Below are 19,040 nucleotides of genomic sequence, written 5' to 3'. Positions count from 1 at the left end.
CTTCGACCCTTCCGAACCCTCCTCACTCTCTCCTCTGTCCCATCACAAACCGGGTGTTGGTGTCATCGGTCAGTACTCAACGTCGAACACTAAACTGCCCTATTTTGTCTCTCTTTAACTCCGAGGGCCACTGGATCCTCAAGTCGGAGAGAAGAAGACGTACCACGCCAGCTCATCGCGGATCACTCCTCCCTGACGACTACCTTCCAGGACCTTCCCTCTCCAATCCTTTGGTGCCTCTACCTCTGCAAACTCTATATCTGTGTGTGTTAATAAAAACAGCTAAAGACATAGCTCACTACATACGGCCTCCACGCCTGTTATTCCGGTCCGCCCATACCCAAAGCCCACAAGAAGTCAATGCAGAAGGCGTAACAGCTGAGAGAAACAAGATAAGGATACACACGTGTTAGCAATACGTAATCAAAAGGCGTGAACTAAGGCGTGCACAGAGGTGTGTTCTAGAAACGTCACATGTAAGTGTCAGAAGTGGGTGGCTCTATGACAGAATAGTGCAGAGTCAGCAGGAATCGGTAGCTAGGATGCGCGCGCAGCTGCATGACGTGTGATTGACGTAAAGTTGGAGGGTACAGGGGACTTGACATTTACACTAGAGGAAAGAGACAGAAGTCTGGCATGTCAGATCAATCGTTCCTATATCATATCTGATATCTGATGTTTGGGAACCATATTATCTAGAAGGAAAAAGGTCTCTCGGACAGAGGCTATTCTATACTGACTGTGAGTGCGTGTATAAGCGTCTAGGTGTCTGCATGAGATGCGAGGGGGCATGGGCCTACCATGGTAACAGAGACTATGAATTACTTGGACGGAGACAGTGAGGCCGGGCCCTTTGCTCTGCAGCTGGAAGGATGTTTACTTAAACTAGTAGGCAGGAATGTATTTTTGAGGAGCGGAACAGATAATTCGAAGGTTGAATACAGTCTTGGCAGGCAACAGGCTGAGCTAAGCGCCGTGAGCCGCGCAGGGAGTAAGGCAGAGGTCACGGGTACAGAGGCCGGCCCAGGCTGAGGCATTTCAGAGTCTGAAGGCAGGAAAAGGCTCGATGGCAGAATTCAGGGCCTACTTCGCCTGGGCTGGAAAAAACGTGTAAAGTACACCACAAAAAGACGTTGGCAAGGCATACTTAGAAACGGAATATTCAACCCGTTCAGGGTGGGTCTGAAAGAGGACATGTTAACGTTGGACGCAAATGTGTTTGCGTCTTCATAGCTGGCACAGGAGGGAAGTTACATGCACTTTAAGTTCGTACATGGAGACGGTGGGGTACACGTTAGGGAACATTTCTTGACCATAACATTTATATTTCCTCAAAGGCTCAACTACTTACGGGAAAAACTTTGTCAAGCAGACACACAAGTTCAGGACTAATACACATCTAAGGCAGGAGTAACACACAATTACACACAGAAAAGATCTGCTCTATAGCGCCCATCTCACCATAATGTGGGCTAGTGCTGCAGGGTTGTCAGTCTCAGAAATGCCACTAAGCTTCTGTAAATTCAGGGTCAGCTTCTTGCTGTGTAAAGGTCCATCATACCAAAGGAGGCTGTGAAGGAATCTGTCAGTCTAGTAAGGTGGCCCATAGACTCTTAAAGGGGCGTGTGCTCTTTCTTCCCCCAGCGCAGTGTCAAGGCCGCCACAAGGAGCGCCTTCAGGTACACTAATAAGAGCCCTGTCATTGCAAGACCTTCACAGTGATAACTCCATTTCCTATCTCGTTGCATCGTTTTGAATTCCCTGTTCCGCCTCTTCCTGACCACGTTCCCTTATTTCCTTCCCTGTAATCACTGCCCCTCATTTCATTCTGTTTTATGCCATGGTCTCCACCTATCACTGCAATCTGTTCTACTTACAGTTTCAGAGATCGCAACATTTCTCATGTTCAGTTTTCCATGTTCATCCTAGTTTGTATCTACAGTTGGTGGCACTAAAATACTTGCAGCTGAAGATGAAGAGGTATGCCTTTGGTATGACTGTCGAACAGTCTAAATAGACAAAACAAACATACACACACACACACACACACACATATATACAGATAGATAGATTTTCACAATATAATATTACAATTCGGAGCTTAGCTAAATTGTATCATAATGTTACAGCTTTTCATATTCATAATTCTTTATGAATGTTTTATTTTTTATATCATTGTGATCATACATCCATCCCCACCAAAATATCTGACATCCGCATTACGTAGGGGCATCCCCCCTAACCCCTGTGTCCCAGGTTTAGACAGTATGTCGAGTCGAATGCCAAATTCCAATAACATTCATACCACACTTTTCCAAAAGCAGGAAAATGAGCTTCTTCTTAAAGTATTTGTGAAAGGGCAGTCCACACCAGTGCAGTGGATGGAGAGCCCCCTTCCTGCACCACCTCCTGATTCTTCCATCCCTGTTGATACAAGCCCAGGCACCGGTTATGTCTGGGAGCAGCAACATTTCCGAGTCAACCCTAATATCAACTATGGTCAAATCTTATCTGCGTCAATTCTTCAGTTAGCAAACATACCATAGGCGCCTCGGTTCTCTAACATACATATATTTGCATATCTGGATTAAGGGCCATATGTATCAAGCAAATTCGCATTCGCAAACGCCGAAATTTGCAGAATTTTGGCGTTTGCGAATTTGCCAAATGGTATGTATTAAGGAAAATCTGGTGCAAAACAAGGAATCGCAAAATTAGCGATTCCTTATTTTTCAATTGCATTTAAGGAATCGCAAATTTAGCGATTCCTTAAATGCAATGTATGAAGCAAAAAAAAATGCAAATTGTCCTTAAGGAATCGCAAATTACCACCAACTTCAAGTTGGTGGTAATTTGCGAATTCCTTGAAAAATGCAAATGCACATACATGCCCCCTTAGGGCATGTGTGTGCGCCACATGTGCACCCATGCTTACTTTAGGGGTGCAACAGGCTGTCCTTTGGACACCCCTTGCACCCTTGAAATTATTCTCAATTTGCGATTCTCAAATTGAGAATCGTAAATTGAGAATAACTTCCCATTCATTCCTATGGGCTTCCTGGCCCATAGAAATGAATGGGAAAGTATTCCTTAATTGGGATTCGCAATTTGCTAATCGCAATTAAGGAATACTAAGAATTCGCAAAAAAAATGAGAATTTGTATTTACATACCAATTTGCGATTCTGAATCACAAATCAGGTAAATGATACATATGGCCCCATTTGCTAAGATTTCTATTCTATGTACAGTGTTTTTAAGTTGGCCCTTGACAAGTGTCGGTTTACAAAATGTCTCCTTCTGTCTCAACAGTTCCAACATAATAAACTTCTCAAATCTTAGTAGTTTTAGTGTAAACAGCTGAGGTCATATGTTCTGTTTTCATTAGGGACAGCAAAGTATCCCACACTACGACCAATTTAAATTCCCAGCCAGGTTGCAGCTCCAGGCCAATCTAAGTGAGAGCTCCAATCCTGTATCCTCAAAGGGTACTGAGTTCTCCAGACCGAGTATTTGCTTCCAGACTAGAGTTTCAATTGCATCAGGATCGTATTCATAGATTGGAAACCAAATTTCAGTACACCTGATCATGGTCCATTTGGCTAAACGTCAGGCCAATATTATCAAATGTCTTCTGCCAATTTAAGTACACCCAATATCCTTTGGTCCCTGATGGTTCGGGGACATAAACAAAGGACCTTGGTCTTAAAATTTACCCCGGGACTACTGGCCTTTGAGTAAGTTTCAAGCAAAATATGAGACTAAGGGGCAGATGTATCAAGATTCTGTTTTGCGAATCCTAAATAGCGATTTTTTGCGAATCGCTATTTAGAATTCGCAAAACAGAATGTATGTACAAAATCGCTATTTTTTAGCGATTCCTTATTATTCTTTATTTGCGAATTTGCATTTTGCGAATTCGCAAATAAAGAATAATTTCCAATGCATTCCTATGGGCCGGGAGGCCCATAGGAATGATAGTGCAATAATTCTCAAATTGCGAATTTGCAATTTGCTAATCGCAATTTGAGAATTATTTCAAGGGTGCCATGGTGTCTCAAAGACACCCTGCTGCACCCTTGAAATCTACATGTGTGTGCATGTGGCACACATACATGCCCTATGGGCATGTATGTGTGTCACATGCCACCCTCACAAATGCCAAATAGGGCATTTTTGGAAGAAATCGCAAATTACCACCAACTACAAGTTGGTGGTAATTTGCAATTTCTTTACACAAAATCGCAATTTCAAAATGTTTCATACATATCATTTAAGGAATCGCAAAATTTGCGATTCCTTAAATTGCGATTTTTTCATACATATGAAAAAAGGCAAAAAGGCCGTTTGCGAGTCGCAAAGGCCGAAATTCTGCCAATTTCGGCCTTTGCGAGTCGCAAAAGCCTTGATACATCTGGCCCTATGTTACAGACCCACTAGCATTCTATCAGTTCATATCATGTTCTTGGTTTAGAACAGCGAAACAATATACCCACTGCCAAATTTTGGTGGAATTCCTGAACAACCCTCTGACTAGCCAAATGATATTATATTATATTATATTATATTATATTATATTATATTATATTATATTATATTATATTATATTATATTATATTATATTATATTATGTTATGTTATGTTATATTATATTATATTATATTATATTATACCCATATTATATTATATTATTATACTTTGTTGAGGTTAAACAATATGGTGTTACATACTGCAGCTGGTTGTTACACATGCTATACGTCTTAGGCCTGCCTGAATACGCTGATGGAGTGGTAAGGTTAATGTGTCTGAGGCTGCAGTACATTTACAAGATTTTTGTCTCTCGGCTGCCTCCCAGCAGCCTGCTTTTTTATTCTAGGAAATGTTGGCTGTGAAAAATGGGGCTATGAACCCCATAACTCAGCCGGGTATTTAGCTGGGGGGTTATACCGCTGGAAAGTTAAACTTCAGTGTGGGTGGAGGGTTAAGGGAGTGGAGTTAAAGGAAAAATGATGGTTGCATATCCAAAGCATAAAAAAATGGCAGACAGGTGTAGAGAACCTTCGTGCAAGAAGGTGCAGGGCGGTAGACATTTAAAACATATGTGCAGTGGTTTGGAGACATATACTGCAGGTGAGACATCACATTTATAATCAATCAATCAATCAATCAGAGTACTTGTAATGCACGCTACTTACCCGTGAGGGTCCCAAGTCGCTGAGGGGAGGGAGGGTGCTGCTACTGCTCGAAGAGCCAGGTCTTGAAGAGTCTTCTGAAGGCGAGTAGGTCTTGGGTCTGCCGTATGTGAGTAGGGAGGGTGTTGCAGGTCTTGGCGGCGAGGTAGGAGAAGGAACTGCAGCCGGAGGTCATTCATTGGATGCAGGGGACAGCGGTGAGGGTGAGGCTGGCGGTGCGGAGCTGGCGGGTGGGGGTGTGAAAGCTGAGTCTGCTGTTCAGGTAGGCTGGTCCGGCTCTGTGGAGTGCTTTGTGTGCATGGGTGAGGAGCTTGAAGGTGATCCTCTTGTTGACGGGGAGCCAGTGTAGGTCTCTCAGGTGGGGGGTGATGTGGCTGCGGCGGGGGACATTGACGATCAGTAGGGCGGAGGGGTTTTGGATGCATTGCAGTCGTCGTAGGTGTTTGACTGGGATTCCTGCATAGAGTGCGTTGCTGTAGTCCAGTCTGCTGCTGACGAGGGCCTGTGTCACCGTTCTTCTTGTTTCGGTCGGGATCCACTTGTAGATCCTGCGGAGCATGCGCAGGGTGTTGTAGCAGGAGGAGGAGACGGCGTTGACCTGCTTGGAAATGAGAGGTAGGAGTCGAAAATGAATCCTACATTGCGTGCATGGTCAGTGGGTGTTGGTGCTGTTCCCAGTGTGGTCGGCCACCAGGAACCGTCCCAGGCTGAGGGGGTGGGTCCAAGGATGAGGACCTCCGTCTTGTCCGAGTTCAGCTTCAGACGGCTGCTCCTCATCCAGTCGGCGACGGCCTACATTCCCTCGTGGAGGTTGGTTTTGGCGGTGTGTGGGTCCTTGGTGAGGGAGAGGATGAGCTGGGTGTCGTCGGCGTAGGAGATGATGTTGAGGTTGTGCGAGGGGGGCCATGTAGACATTGAACAGCGTTGGGCTGAGGGATGAGCCCTGGGGGACGCCGCAGATGATGTCGGTGGCTTCGGATCGGATGGGTGGGAGGCGGACGCTCTGAGTTCTGCCGGAGAGGAAGGACGTGGTCCAGTCAAGAACTTCTCTTGGATTCTGGCTTCTAGGAGACGTATCTTCAGAGTGCAATGGCAGACCATGTCGAAGGCGGCTGACAGGTCCAGGAGGATGAGGGCTGATGTTTCGCTGTTGTCTAGTTGACGCCTGATGTTGTCTGTGGCGTCGATGAGGGCAGTCTCAGTGCTGTGGTTTCGTCTGAATCTGGACTGGGACGGGTCCAAGATGTTGTTGTCTTTCAGGTGGCAGGCCAGGAGCATGTTGACGATTTTCTCAATGACCTTCGCCGGGAACGGGAGCAGGGAGATGGGCCGGAAGTTGGAGTCCGTGGTTTGGGCTTCCTGAGGAGGGCGATGATTTCGGCGTGCTTCCAGCTTTTCGGGAATGTCGCTGTTTCGAAGGAGATGTTGATGACCTTCCTTAGTATAGGTGCGATGGCTGCGTCTGCTTTGTTGAATACGTGGTGTGGGCACGGGTCAGACGGAGATCCTGAGTGGATCGAGTTCATGACCTTGCGTGTCTCTTCGTCGTTGAAGTTGTACCAGGAGGTCAGGCGGTTGGCGCTGGTGGTGCTCACTGGGGAGGTGGAGTCTGGCATAGTCGGGTGGTCGTGGCGTTGATGCTGTCATGGATGTCAGAGATATTGCAGTGGAAGAAGATGGCTAGTGAGTCGCACAGTTCTTGTGAGGGCGGGATGTCGTTGGCATTGGCGCTGGGGTTGGGGAGTTCCTTTACGATGCTGAAGAGCTCTTTGACCTGAAATGCACTAAATGCATAGCTGATACTAATTTTACATGCATATGTGTATTAATGTGGATTGTTTGTTGTATGATTTACAATATTCAGATGCACTATTTTTTGCCTGCTTAAAAAGTGTTTCCCTTGTTTGTGGTTCCCTAGTGTGGTAGCCAGACATCGGCTGGTGTCCTGCTTCTATCACACTCTGTGTTTTATTGCTTCATGATTTTTTCTATCAAGATAATAAATTGTCCGGCTGGGCATTTCTTCTAATAATATAGTTCCATTTAGTCTATATTTATTTTTCCAAAAATCCCCCTACTGTCTAAGGACCGCTGTCTTTGAAAATTAAGTATCTACCCAAGGTCCTTAGCTTATTGCGTCCTGGGTTCCCTTGTTTTGTTCAAATAAGAAGAGCTCTTTGCTGTCGTGTGCGCTGTTATCCAAGCGGTCTTTGAAGGAGGATCTATTGGCAAATCTGATGAGGTGGTGGTGTCTGCAGGTGGCGTCCATGTGGGCTGCGTGGTTGTCCGGTGTGCTTTCGTGGAGCCATGTCTTCTCCAGTTTCCGGCATGCGCGTTTCGAGATCTGGAGCTCATCGGTAAACCAGGTGGCTCTCTTGGTGGCGTGCCTGTTGGAGGGTTTCTTGAGTGGGGCGAGGGTGTTGGTGCAGTCGTCGATCCACTGTCTGAGGTTTCGGGCTGCAGCGTTGGTGGGGTCAGTGGTTGGGTTCTTGTCGAGGGAGATGATCAGCTGGTCTTCGGTGACTTTGCTCCAGCAGCGGCGAGGTAGCTGTTGGGTGCGGTGGTGCTTGGTTGGTTTCTTGTAGGTGAAATGGATGCAAAGGTAGTCGGTCTAGTGGAGTTCGGTGGTGTGGTCGAAGGCGACGTGGGAGCCTGTGGAGAAGACGGGATCCAGCGTGTGGCCAGCGGCATGGGTGGGTATGGTGACGAGTTGTCTGAGGCCGAGGTTGGCGAGGTTGGCGATCAGGGTGGCGGAGTTGGCGTCGTTGTTGTTCTCGAGGTGGAAGTTCAGGTCCCCGAGGAGAATGTAGTCCGGGGAGGCGAGTGCGTGGGTGCTGGCGAGGTTGGCGATGGAGTCGCTGAACTGAGCCCAGGGTCCGAGTGGTCTGTAGATGAGTGTTCCTCTGAGGGTGGTGTTGGGGTTGGTGTGGATCCGGAGGTGCAGGTGTTCGGCGGTGTTGAGAGTGTCGTCTGCGTGGGTGGCGACCTTGAGGTGGACTTGTGGACGATGGCTATTCCTCCTCCAATTCCGTTGGTGAAATCCCTGTAGGTGATCTTGTAGTCGTCCGGGATGGCTATGGCGATGTCGGGCGCTGAGGAGTCATTCCACCAGGTCTCGGTCAGGAAGGCCACGTCTGGGGCAGAGGTGTCGAGCAGATCCCAGAGCTCGATGGCGTGTTTGCGTGCGGAGCGGGTGTTGAGGAGTATGCAGCGGAGGAGGTTGGGTCCTGTCCTTGGAGGTTTGGGGGATCTGTTGCAGGTGAAGCTGCAGGTGCGGCAGGAGAAGGGTCTGTTTCGGTGCGGCCTTGAAGCAGGTGTGGTTTTGGCCGGTGTTGAGTGCGTGGAGGGTGGAGGGTGCTGGTGTCGTAGTGGATTCTGGTGTGGTGTTCGCGAGGTCCAGGGGTTCTGGCGCTGGGCATGGTCCGGGAGCGGACGGGCACAAATGGGCTTGGGGTTCTGGTGCTGGGCGCGGTCCAGGAGCGGACGGGTGCAGATGGGCTTGCCTTAAGCGTGCCTTTGGCGCGCCAGTGGTGCGGCCGCTGCTTGGCGGCTTTTCCATCTGCATATGAGGTGGCTTGGGAGGGAGGAGCAGCTGGGAGGCGGGAGCGGGAAGCGAATGGGTGTGCAGGGGGGCTGGGCCGCAGGGAAGCAGCGGCGGGAAAGTGCTGGAGCGGTAGTGGCGGGGGGTGGGGGGAAGTGGCGCACAGGGCAGAGGGGAAGGGAAAAAACCCAGGAACAAGGAGGCAGCAAGGAGGCAGGAACCAGGCAGTCAGGTGACGAGCAGCGGCGTGGGGCCAACCTGCCTGCAAGCAGGGTCAAACTTCTGTTTGCTTCAATGATTACTTACGATTCCTGCAAACAGCCCTCAGAGGCACTGAGAGATGTTTGCATCAATCGTAAATAATCAGTGCTACTGAACTGAATGCGTCCTTTGTTTGTTTTAAATTGTTTATACAGTAAAACACCAACTGAGTGACTTTTTGCCCAGGAGGCAGCGCCCCGGCCCGAGGGAAGGTGTGTGTTGGGGGGCGGGGGGCGTCAACACTTACTTAGTTAAGAAGCGGCTCTCCGACCCGTCCAGCCCCTGCAATCTGAGAGCAGGTCCAAAAAACAACATCCGTGACTATTTATCCCAGGTCACAGCGCAGTGTATGGCACTGCAACCACGCATAATTACATAGGGAGGGGACTATAACATAACATTGCATGCAACATGAGACAGTCCGAGTGACGCCACAAAGCATACTTTGAAAGTTAGAGAGGTGTCACTAGATGTGGCCTAATGACCTTGAAGCTGGGGAACCGTGTTCGAGTCGCAGCAGAGACACTCAACATCCTGTGATTCTGGGCAAATCACATAGGGCCAGATGTAGGTGGCCAAATACCGAGCGGTGCGTTACCGACCATTATTTGGCTGAGTGCAATGTAGATTACTTTAAACCTACATGCAAAATAAGGAATCGCAAAATAGTGATTCCTTATTTTGCTCTTGCATTTAAGGAATCGGAAATGCCGATTCCTTAAATGAATGTACGTAGCGATTAGCGATTCGGTAATACCGAATGGCTAATAGTGAATCTCTTCCCTATTCATTCCGATGGGCCTCCGAGCCCATAGCAATGAATGGCTAGGTATTCCTTAATAACGAATCTCAATTACTGATTCAATATTAAGGAATGTTAAGGAATCGCTAATATTTTAGCGATTCCTACCAACATTCCATTTAGCGAGTCCTTCATAGCGATTCGGTAAAAATTGCTATTAAGGACTCGCTAAATGGAAGTTACCTACATCTGGCCCTTAATCTCTCTGTGACTGTGTCAGTCTGTAACGCAACTGGTACTCGTGCAAAGCGCTCTGATACCTTCAGTGGAGTTTGCGCTGTACAAAACTCTAAAAAATACATTTAAAAAAAATGAATGCAACCATATGGGATATTTGGCAGCATAGCCAGCCTTACTAAAAAGTTGACACTCAATTTTCAATAACACAGAAGCAGGACTCAGCTTCTAGCTGGGCTTGACAGTCGCTGCGAGCTGGGCTGAACCAAGAACACAGTCCGATCATTCGCTGGTGGTGCTGTCACTAACTTTGCCAAATACTATGGGAGTACATAACTTATGGGAATTTCAACTAAACAACATGCTCCTTGATAGCGTTATTAAGGAGGAAAAATAACAGGTATGTAACATACTTTGACACCAATCTAGGCTCACTGGATACATGCGCAGTACTGTGGGAAGCGTTCAAGGTTGTAGTGAGAGTAGACTGCATTGCTAAGGTAATGGCATACTTAGATCCATACGTAACACAGGTTTAAGACACCAGAAAAACAGATTCAAATGTAAGAAGACATCTACACAGCGACCAATGACCCTAGGATCAATTCTAGGGAAAAATTCCAAAATAAACGATTTTCAAGATGAGGATGAAAGAGATTAATTATTTGGGAAAATATGCATCTGCTAGACGATAAGGTGAGGGAGAACGCCCCGGGCACTCCCTGGCAAGTCAAGAGCGCCCACAGTGGGCATCATCAAACATAGTCTAGATTCCATTGCAGGACTGAGTGCTACAGCACCATCCCTTGGATATTCTAGAAACATTCACCAGAGTTTACCCCAAAGTCTACTCCTCAACGCCCCATCAGGCACTAGCGAAATCAACACATACTTGGATAGAGTAAAATTAGAGTAGGTAAAGGAAGCAGAACAAGAACCAGTGTGTGCATCAATACCCCTAGCAGAGATAAAGACATCAACAAAGGCATGAAGAACCGCCTTTGATCCCATTGTGACGGCCTAACAATTGGATTTTGGTAGAAATATAGTGAAGAACTGACCTTTCTTGCTTTTGATGTATGCAGAAGGTAGAGCTAGGCATGTACTACCCCCAACCTTAAGAGAAGAAATAGTCAAAATGCTACTGAACCCAAAAAAGCCCAACAGAGCTGTGACTCGTTCCAGCCTTTATCGCTAATAAATATTGATAATAAGATTCTTGTTAAATATTCACTAACAGACTTTTACCTTAGTGCATGGTTTGGTACTCCCAGACTAATCTGGGTTAATACTTGGGAGGTCGTCGGCAGACAACCTGTGAACACCTTTCACAGCTACACATCAAATAGAGCCATAAATCTGTGCACTTGATGTGTTACTGGATGCAACTCATCAATCAATCAATCAGGAATTGCAAAGTGCGGCTACATCACCTGTGCTGGCCTCAAGGCACTGGGGGATCAAGCACATGCTGCCTGTAATCCTGTTGGTCGAACATCCATGTGTTGAGGTCCCTCCTGAATGGCTGGAGCGATGGTGAGACTCTGAGGTGCAGGACCAGCTCGTTCCAGGCCTTCGCCGCCAGGTGGCAGAGGATGCATCAGTGGCTGCTTGGGAGAGGTACCAAGAAAGCATAGTTTCCTGGTAGGTTGGTGGAAATTAATTCAATTGTTGAGGTACGCCGGTCCTTCATTGTCTAGTGCCTTGTAAGTGTGGATAAACAGCTTGAACTGGCATCTCTTCGCGATTTAGTTCTATCTAATAGTAGATGCAGTGCTACTACCAAACAAGTCTTGGCCCCGGGATATGCTCGCCTGGTACTTCGCTAGCCGAGAAGGTCATCTGCCTCGGCGGCGCTTAAGATCTTACACTGGCTGCCCATCCACAAGCGTGTCCTATTTAAGGTCCTTGTTATCACCTTTAGAGCCTTTCAGTCACAAGGTCCGAGATATCTGTTGAATGGCTTTAAATGCTACGTGCCAGCACGCTGCTTGAGGTCTGTCAATCAGAATCTTTTGGTGACTCCCAGATTCAGATTGGCCACCAAAGAGGGGAAATCTCTTTTAGTACTAGGCTCAAGAGCTTGGAATAAATTGCCAGCTCAGCTTCGGCGTATAGTCAAGGAGAGTGAATTCAGGAAGTCTCTGAAAACATGGATCTTCTCACTCTCCGATGTGGCTTGCAGAGCACTAGTGTGAAGCTTGTAATGCGTTGAAATTGCCTTCTGTCCACCAACCTTTTCCAGCGGGTTTGGGTGTTGAGCGCCAAGATGCTCCTTGGAGCGATAGTAGCGCTATATAAATGTGCGCTTACCTTACCTTACCTATGTGGTAACTTCTATGGCAGTACAGGGATGGGAGAAATTGAAGTTTAATGTTTTGAAGTTCTTAAAATATTGGAACAATAGGTGATTTAAAGTATGCCAAATGCGAGGACAAGGGGGATGCCATCATCGAAATGTCCATATGATGGGACTGGAAAGCCTGTAAATATATATAAATGATTTGATGCTAAATAGGGAGACTATTTGAGTCAATGTATGTATTGTTTTTGCCAAAATTAAAATACAGTTCTAAAAAAATTAAAAGTTGTCATTCCTGGAGGAGCAAAGGCAGTAAGGCATATTGCATTCATCTGTATTTTCATTACTCGCTCATGCTTCACAATTTAGTTTTGCCCTGACAGGTGGAGTGCCATCCATACCTGAACCAAAAGGAGCTACTTGAACACTGCCGACAAAGGAGAATCGTTCTCACCGCCTACAGTCCACTGGGTTCTGCAAATCGACCCTGGGCCAAGCCGGGTGATCCCCAACTCTTGGAAGACCCAGAACTCCTAGGAATTGCCAAAAAGTATGGCAAGTCTGCGGCACAAGTGATTCTAAGGTAAGACAGTTCAGTTTTTCCACTAGCTGTATCTGGGTGCAACGTTAAGGCTAGAGGGTCAAATCAGGATGAGTCCACTCACATGTTTATCCATTTAAGGCTGATGAAATGAATCTTCTCACCAGAGAGGGCATTGATGGCACTGCACACAATTAATTGCAATCCTTACAGACTGCCTGAACTTAATTCATTAAATGTGATCCTTTCAAACCCCCTTCTTATTAGCCAAACTGTGGTGTCTCACAAGGATTGTCTGTTACCCCCACATCTTTAACTTCTGCATGGAGCCCCAGTCACAAATTTACAAGTGAAGAACATAACATTACATCACACGACCGAGGATACCAAACTCTACCTTAGGGTGTCTAACTCCTGAAACATAAGCAAACTGAAAAACTCTCTTCAACAGATCATTGATTGGACATCTGCCTTCTCACTGGAATTGAACCCACACAAGACCAATCTCATACTTTATATTCAAACAATCCTCTCTCTCATCAATACAAAGGTGGTTGAATGAATTAACCCCCTTGACTAAAGCACCTGCGGCCTCGCCAGCAGTAAAAACTGTTCGCGTCTCACTTGATAGTTTTCTGAACTTCACCAGTCACATCAAAAATATAACGAAAGCTGCAATGTACCATCTGCACCTGCACTCAAACAACTCCAGTACGCCAGAAGAGTTAAAACCCATAGTACTAGCACTAGTTATCTCGCATACGGACAGCAGGAAAGCGATCCTTATCAATCTCCATAAATCATCTATCCCACCCCACGGAGCCACCCTGCATGCAGCAGTTTCATACCTAACAAACATCAGAAAATTGACCAGGTTACATCAATTCTTAAAACAATTCCACTGGCTCGCGTAAGAATCATGGATCACCTTCAAACTTGCCCTAATGTCACACAAAGATGTCGACAGGGCTTTCTTCAACTCTAAAGAAACTGTATACATCTGGCAGCCTAAGAGAAAGCAAGACTAATTCTAGAGATTCCCACAGCTAGAAAATGCATAAACTACCAGACAGGCCTTCTCATGTCCAGCACCAAACTCTGAAACCAAACAGTGCCATCCCTAACCTACTTACCCTCTTGGAATTACAGGAGACCTATCATACAGTTCTCTGCCCCTGGTGGATGAAGAGGCACACTTCAAGCCCTGCTGGGGCAAACCCTGATGAAAACTATACTTACCTTCGGTACCACTCATGCTGGTAGAGACTCTTTCTAGCGGCAGCTTCCTCAGTGAATTTTTGCCAAGCGTTAGACGGGATACTGATACTTTTTGGCAGTACCTCTGTGTGCTGAGAGGTGGCACCGTGTGGCACTGCAATGATGCTGTTCCACTCCGGAATGGACTTGAGAAGCCAATATAAACTTCATTAGTATTCTAGGGTTCCATGCCTTCAGACGCAGAGACACAAAAACAAATTGATGTTATCAGTGTGCAGATTCTTATACTTGGTATCTTATTCATGGATAGAGTTTAACCACATTACGGAGAGGATGGGAGGGTCAGTGAGGAATCTGTGGCTAGATACTCCACACCAGAAAGAGCGTTACCAACAGTATTCTGATTAAGACTTCTCGCTATGGATTTCTTGACTTTTGAATAGATACCAAAGCAGTACCTACTGAAGGGGTGTCTGTGGATGGACTCAAACCAGAAATTTCTGTAGGACCAAGGAGGCAAAATACCCCTTTCGGTGACCCAGACTGTCCAGAGAACAGTGCTTCAAGGCCTTATTGGAGAATACTCACATACTCGCTTGGCAAATGTCCGGAACAGGGATGCCGCATGCCAAGGCAGTGGTAGCAGTTTTACCCCAGGTAGAATGACCACTGACTCATTGTCAGTGAAATTTCTCTCCCACCCTCGCAGCTCCACCATTAAGTGAGATGCCCCTGCCCCTGCACTCTTGAGTGTTAGTGATCAAGGCCCTCCTCCACCCGCAGGTTTCCCTGCGCCTCATCCCTGGTGGTCCAGTGGACCTCTGTCTCCTTTCTCTCACTCTGCTCCTTCACTCGTTTTTCTACCCTTTCTATCTTTCACCCTTCTGCACCTTTCTGCATCTCTGCTCTTTTGAGCCTTATTTCTGCCCATTTTCCCTTTCTCTCCCTCTGCTCCTTCACTTAATTTCACTCGTTTTTCTACCCTTTCTATCTTTCACCTTTCTGCACCTCTGCTCTTTTTTGCCTTATTTCTGCCCATTTTCCCTTTCTCTCCCTCTGCTCCTTCACTCGTTTTCACTCGTTTTTCTACCCTTTCCATCTTTCACCTTTCTGCCCTTTTCTGCATCTCTGCTCTTTTCTGCCTTATTTCTGCTTATTTTCCCTTTTTTCTTTATCCCTTCTTTCCTCCCTTTCCCTTTCCCCGCCGCTGCTACCCCCGCGGCCCCTCCCCCCCTAGCGCGACCGGCCCAATCCAGTTCCTCTCCCCGCTCCCGCCTCCCAGCTGTCCAGCCCTCCCTGACCCCTACATAATGGCGGCCACTGCCGCGGGCTGGGGGCGCGCCGCTGGTGCACCGAAGGCGCGTCAAAGGCAAGCACGTCTGCGCCCGTCCGCGACCCGTCCGCGACCAGCACCAGGAACCCTGGACCTCCGCCCCGCCAATGCTACGACCCAGCAAAACTCCACGCACTCAACCCAGGCTGCAACAACAACTGCAAGCTAACATCACCAGCCGACACCCATGGACCCTTCAGCTGTCACCACTGCCGGCACACCTGCAACACCGCCAAGAACACGGATCCAGCACAACCCGCCCACAAGAACACAACCGAACCGAAGACCCTGCAATGCATCCTCCTCAACGTCCGATCCCTCCACAAAAACGCCACAGAAATCTGGGACCTCCTCGACAGCACCACCCCGGACGTAGCATTCTTCACTGAAACCTGGACCAACGTCACCTCAGGACCGGACATCACCATCGCCAACCCCCAAGGATACAAGATCTACAGGAAGGACTGCCCCACCCACCCAGGAGGAGGAATCACCATTGTCCACAAATCCAGCCTCCGCCTGAGCACACTCCCTGACGAGTCCACAGAACTGATGGAACACCTTCACTTCAAAATACTGGCCAGCCCAACTGCCGCCCTCAGAGAACCCTCCTCTACCGACCCCCTGGACCCCGCAGACCCTTCGCCAACTCCATCACGGACATTATCTCCCCGCAGGCCATCGCATCCACCAACTACACCCTGCTGGGAGACCTCAACTTCCACCTCGACAATCAACTGGACCCCAACACCACATGCCTCCTAGACTACCTCCACAACATTGGACTCTGCCAGATCGTGACCGAGCCCACGCACTCAGCAGGACACACCCTTGACCCCCTCTTCACTACAGGAAACTCCATCACCTTCAGCCACACCACCGAACTCCCATGGACCGACCATCGTTGCGTCCACTTCACCTTCAGAACACCCACCATCCACAGACACCAGCACCTGCTTCCACAAAGAAACTGGACCAAAATCACTGACGACCAGCTCATCTACTCACTCAACAACTCCACCCCAACCATCGCGGAAAACGATGACCCCAACACCGCAGCGCGAACCCTGCATAGATGGATCTCGGACAGCACCAACACCATAGCCCCCCTCAAGAAAAACAACAATACCCGTGCCAAGAAAGCCAGATGGTTTACCACCGAACTTCGAGAGTCCAGGCGCACATGCCGCCGCCTCAAAAAGGCCTGGAGAAACACCAAATCCACAGAAGCCCACAACAACTTTAGAGTTGCCACCAACGCTCACCATCAACTCATCAGAGAAACGAGGAAAAAAGCGATTGAAAACAGAATCTCCACCCACGCACACACAACAGCAAGGAACTCTTCAGCATCATCAAGGAGTTCGCCCAACCGACCAGCGAGTCTACCGACATCCCTCCCTCACAAGACCTCTGCGACAAACTCAGCACCTTTTTCCACCACAAAATCAAGAGCATCTATGGCAACTTCGACGAAGACAACCAACACACTGAACCCTCACCAACCACCCCGACACCCGGAAACCAGCGATTGATGACTGGACAGCACCCAGCCCCAAAGATACACTGAAGACAATGAAGTCAATCCACTCAGGGGCCCCCACGGACCCCTACCCCCACCACATCTTCAACAGAGCCGCTGACACCATCGCACCCATGCTCTGCCACACCATCAACCGCTCCCTGGCGACCGCCTCGTTCCCCGACGACTGGAAACACGCCGAGGTCAACCCCATCCTGAAGAAACCCTCGGCGGACCCCACCGACCTAAAAAACTACAGACCCATCTCCCTGCTCCCTTTCCCAGCGAAAGTCATTGAGAAAGCCATCAACAGCCAACTCGCCACATTCATTGAAGAACACAACATCCTCGACTCCTCCCAATCCGGCTTCAGAAAAAACCACAGTACGGAAACCGCCCTCCTCGCCGCAACAGACGACATCCGCACCCTACTGGACAAAGGAGAAACAGTAGCCCTCATCCTCCTAGACCTATCAGCGGCGTTCAACACAGTCTCCCACCGCACTCTAATACACAGACTCTATGACGCAGGAATCCAGGACAAGGCCCTCGACTGAATCTGCTCCTTCCTCTCCGGCAGGACTCAACGGGTCAGACTCCCCCCTTTCCTCTCAGACCCCACACCTACCACCTGCGGAGTCCCCGAGGGCTCCTCCCTCAGCCCAACGCTCTTCAACGTCTACATGGCTCCACTTGCCCCCATCGTCAGAACCTACGGACTCAACATCATGTCATACGCAGACGACACCCAGCTCATCCTCTCCCTATCCAACGAGCCCAACACCTCCAGACGCAACTTTCGAGAAGGCATCGAAGCCGTCGCCAAATGGATGAAAAACAGCTGCCTACAACTTAACACCAACAAAACAGAAGTACTCATCATGGGCCCAAACCCCGACACCTGGAGCGACACCTGGTGGCCCACCGCCCTCGGAAACCCGCCAACCCCCACAGACCACGCACGCAACCTGGGAATCATCCTGGACTCCGAGCTCAAAATGGACCGCCAGATCAACTCGGTCTCATCTTCCTGCTTCTACACCCTCCGCCTCCTTCGTAAGACCTTCAAATGGATCCCCCTCGAACCCCGAAAGATAGTCACTCACGCCCTGGTCACCAGCAGACTCGACTAAGGCAACGCATTCTACGCCGGAATAAACAAAAACCTCATCCGCAAGCTACAGAGCATCCAGAACGCCACCGCAAGACTGGTCCTCAACCTGCCAAAACACTGCCACATCTCTCAGCACCTGCGCACACTCCACTGGCTTCCCGTTGAGGCGAGAATCACCTTTAAGATGCTCACCCACGCACACAAGGCCCTCCACGGCACCGGACCAGCAGACCTGAACAGCCGGCTCAAATTCCACGCACCCCAAAGGACCCTACAATCAGCCCAGCTCTCCTACGCCGAGGTCCCCCGCACCAGAAAGACCAGATCGGGAGGACGCTCCTTCTCCTTCCTCACGGCCAAAGCATGGAACGCCCTTCCGCTTCACCTCAGACAGACAACATCGCTCCCCATCTTCGCAAGAAACCTCAAAACCTGGCTCTTCGACAGACCTCCTCCTTGATGGAATGGAACCTGCACCCCCCACCCCTAGCGCCTTGAGACCCTTACGCGTGATTAGTTGCGCTTTAACAACCTCCTGATTGATTGATTGATTACGGAGACTGCTTTTTAGCCTGTGTGTAGCAGATCTTAATACACAGCACAATCCAGTGGGAGATGGGGCTCTTTTGCACGGCCTTGCCTTACACTCTCACTAGAGATCTCAACAGGGAGCTGATCATCCAGCCAGTATTCTTTGGTCTGATCAAGACAAGAGCTCAGCATTCTCTTAGAGTCCAAGCAATGAAATCCCTCCTCCTCAGAGTGTGAGGCAGAGCATAAAATGCCTGCAAGTTTATGTTCTGGCGAAGTGGAACATCATCACAACTTGTAACAAGAAGGATACCTACGTCTGCAAAACCAGCTTATCTGGAAAGAAGGTGGTGTATGCTAGGGTGACACAGAGCTTGATGCTCACTAATATGCAGCACCAATGATATGGCAACGAGGAACATTGTCTTGAGGCTGTGAAGCCACAAGGAGTAGCCGTGAAGCAGCTCGAAGGGCGTGTACATGAGAAATGTAAGGACCAAGTTAAGG

At 48.5% G+C, this 19,040-nt stretch overlaps 1 protein-coding gene across 1 annotated transcript in view; it reads left to right on the top strand.

Annotated features, from left to right (window-relative positions):
- The window catches only part of LOC147726150 (aldo-keto reductase family 1 member A1-A-like), a 315,836-nt gene that overhangs the window by 225,898 nt on the left and 70,898 nt on the right, over positions 1 to 19,040 (top strand). Inside the window, exon 6 of the mRNA XM_086960256.1 lies at positions 12,658 to 12,857. Coding sequence (XP_086816382.1) covers positions 12,658 to 12,857 — 200 coding nt within the window. The remainder of the gene's footprint in view (positions 1 to 12,657; positions 12,858 to 19,040) is intronic.

Source organism: Lissotriton vulgaris, chromosome 3_1 (assembly GCF_964263255.1).
Source record: "Lissotriton vulgaris chromosome 3_1, aLisVul1.2, whole genome shotgun sequence".
Taxonomy (NCBI): Eukaryota; Metazoa; Chordata; class Amphibia; order Caudata; family Salamandridae; genus Lissotriton; species Lissotriton vulgaris.
Note: the sequence above shows the minus strand (reverse complement) of the source record. Positions and strands in the feature narration are given on the sequence as shown.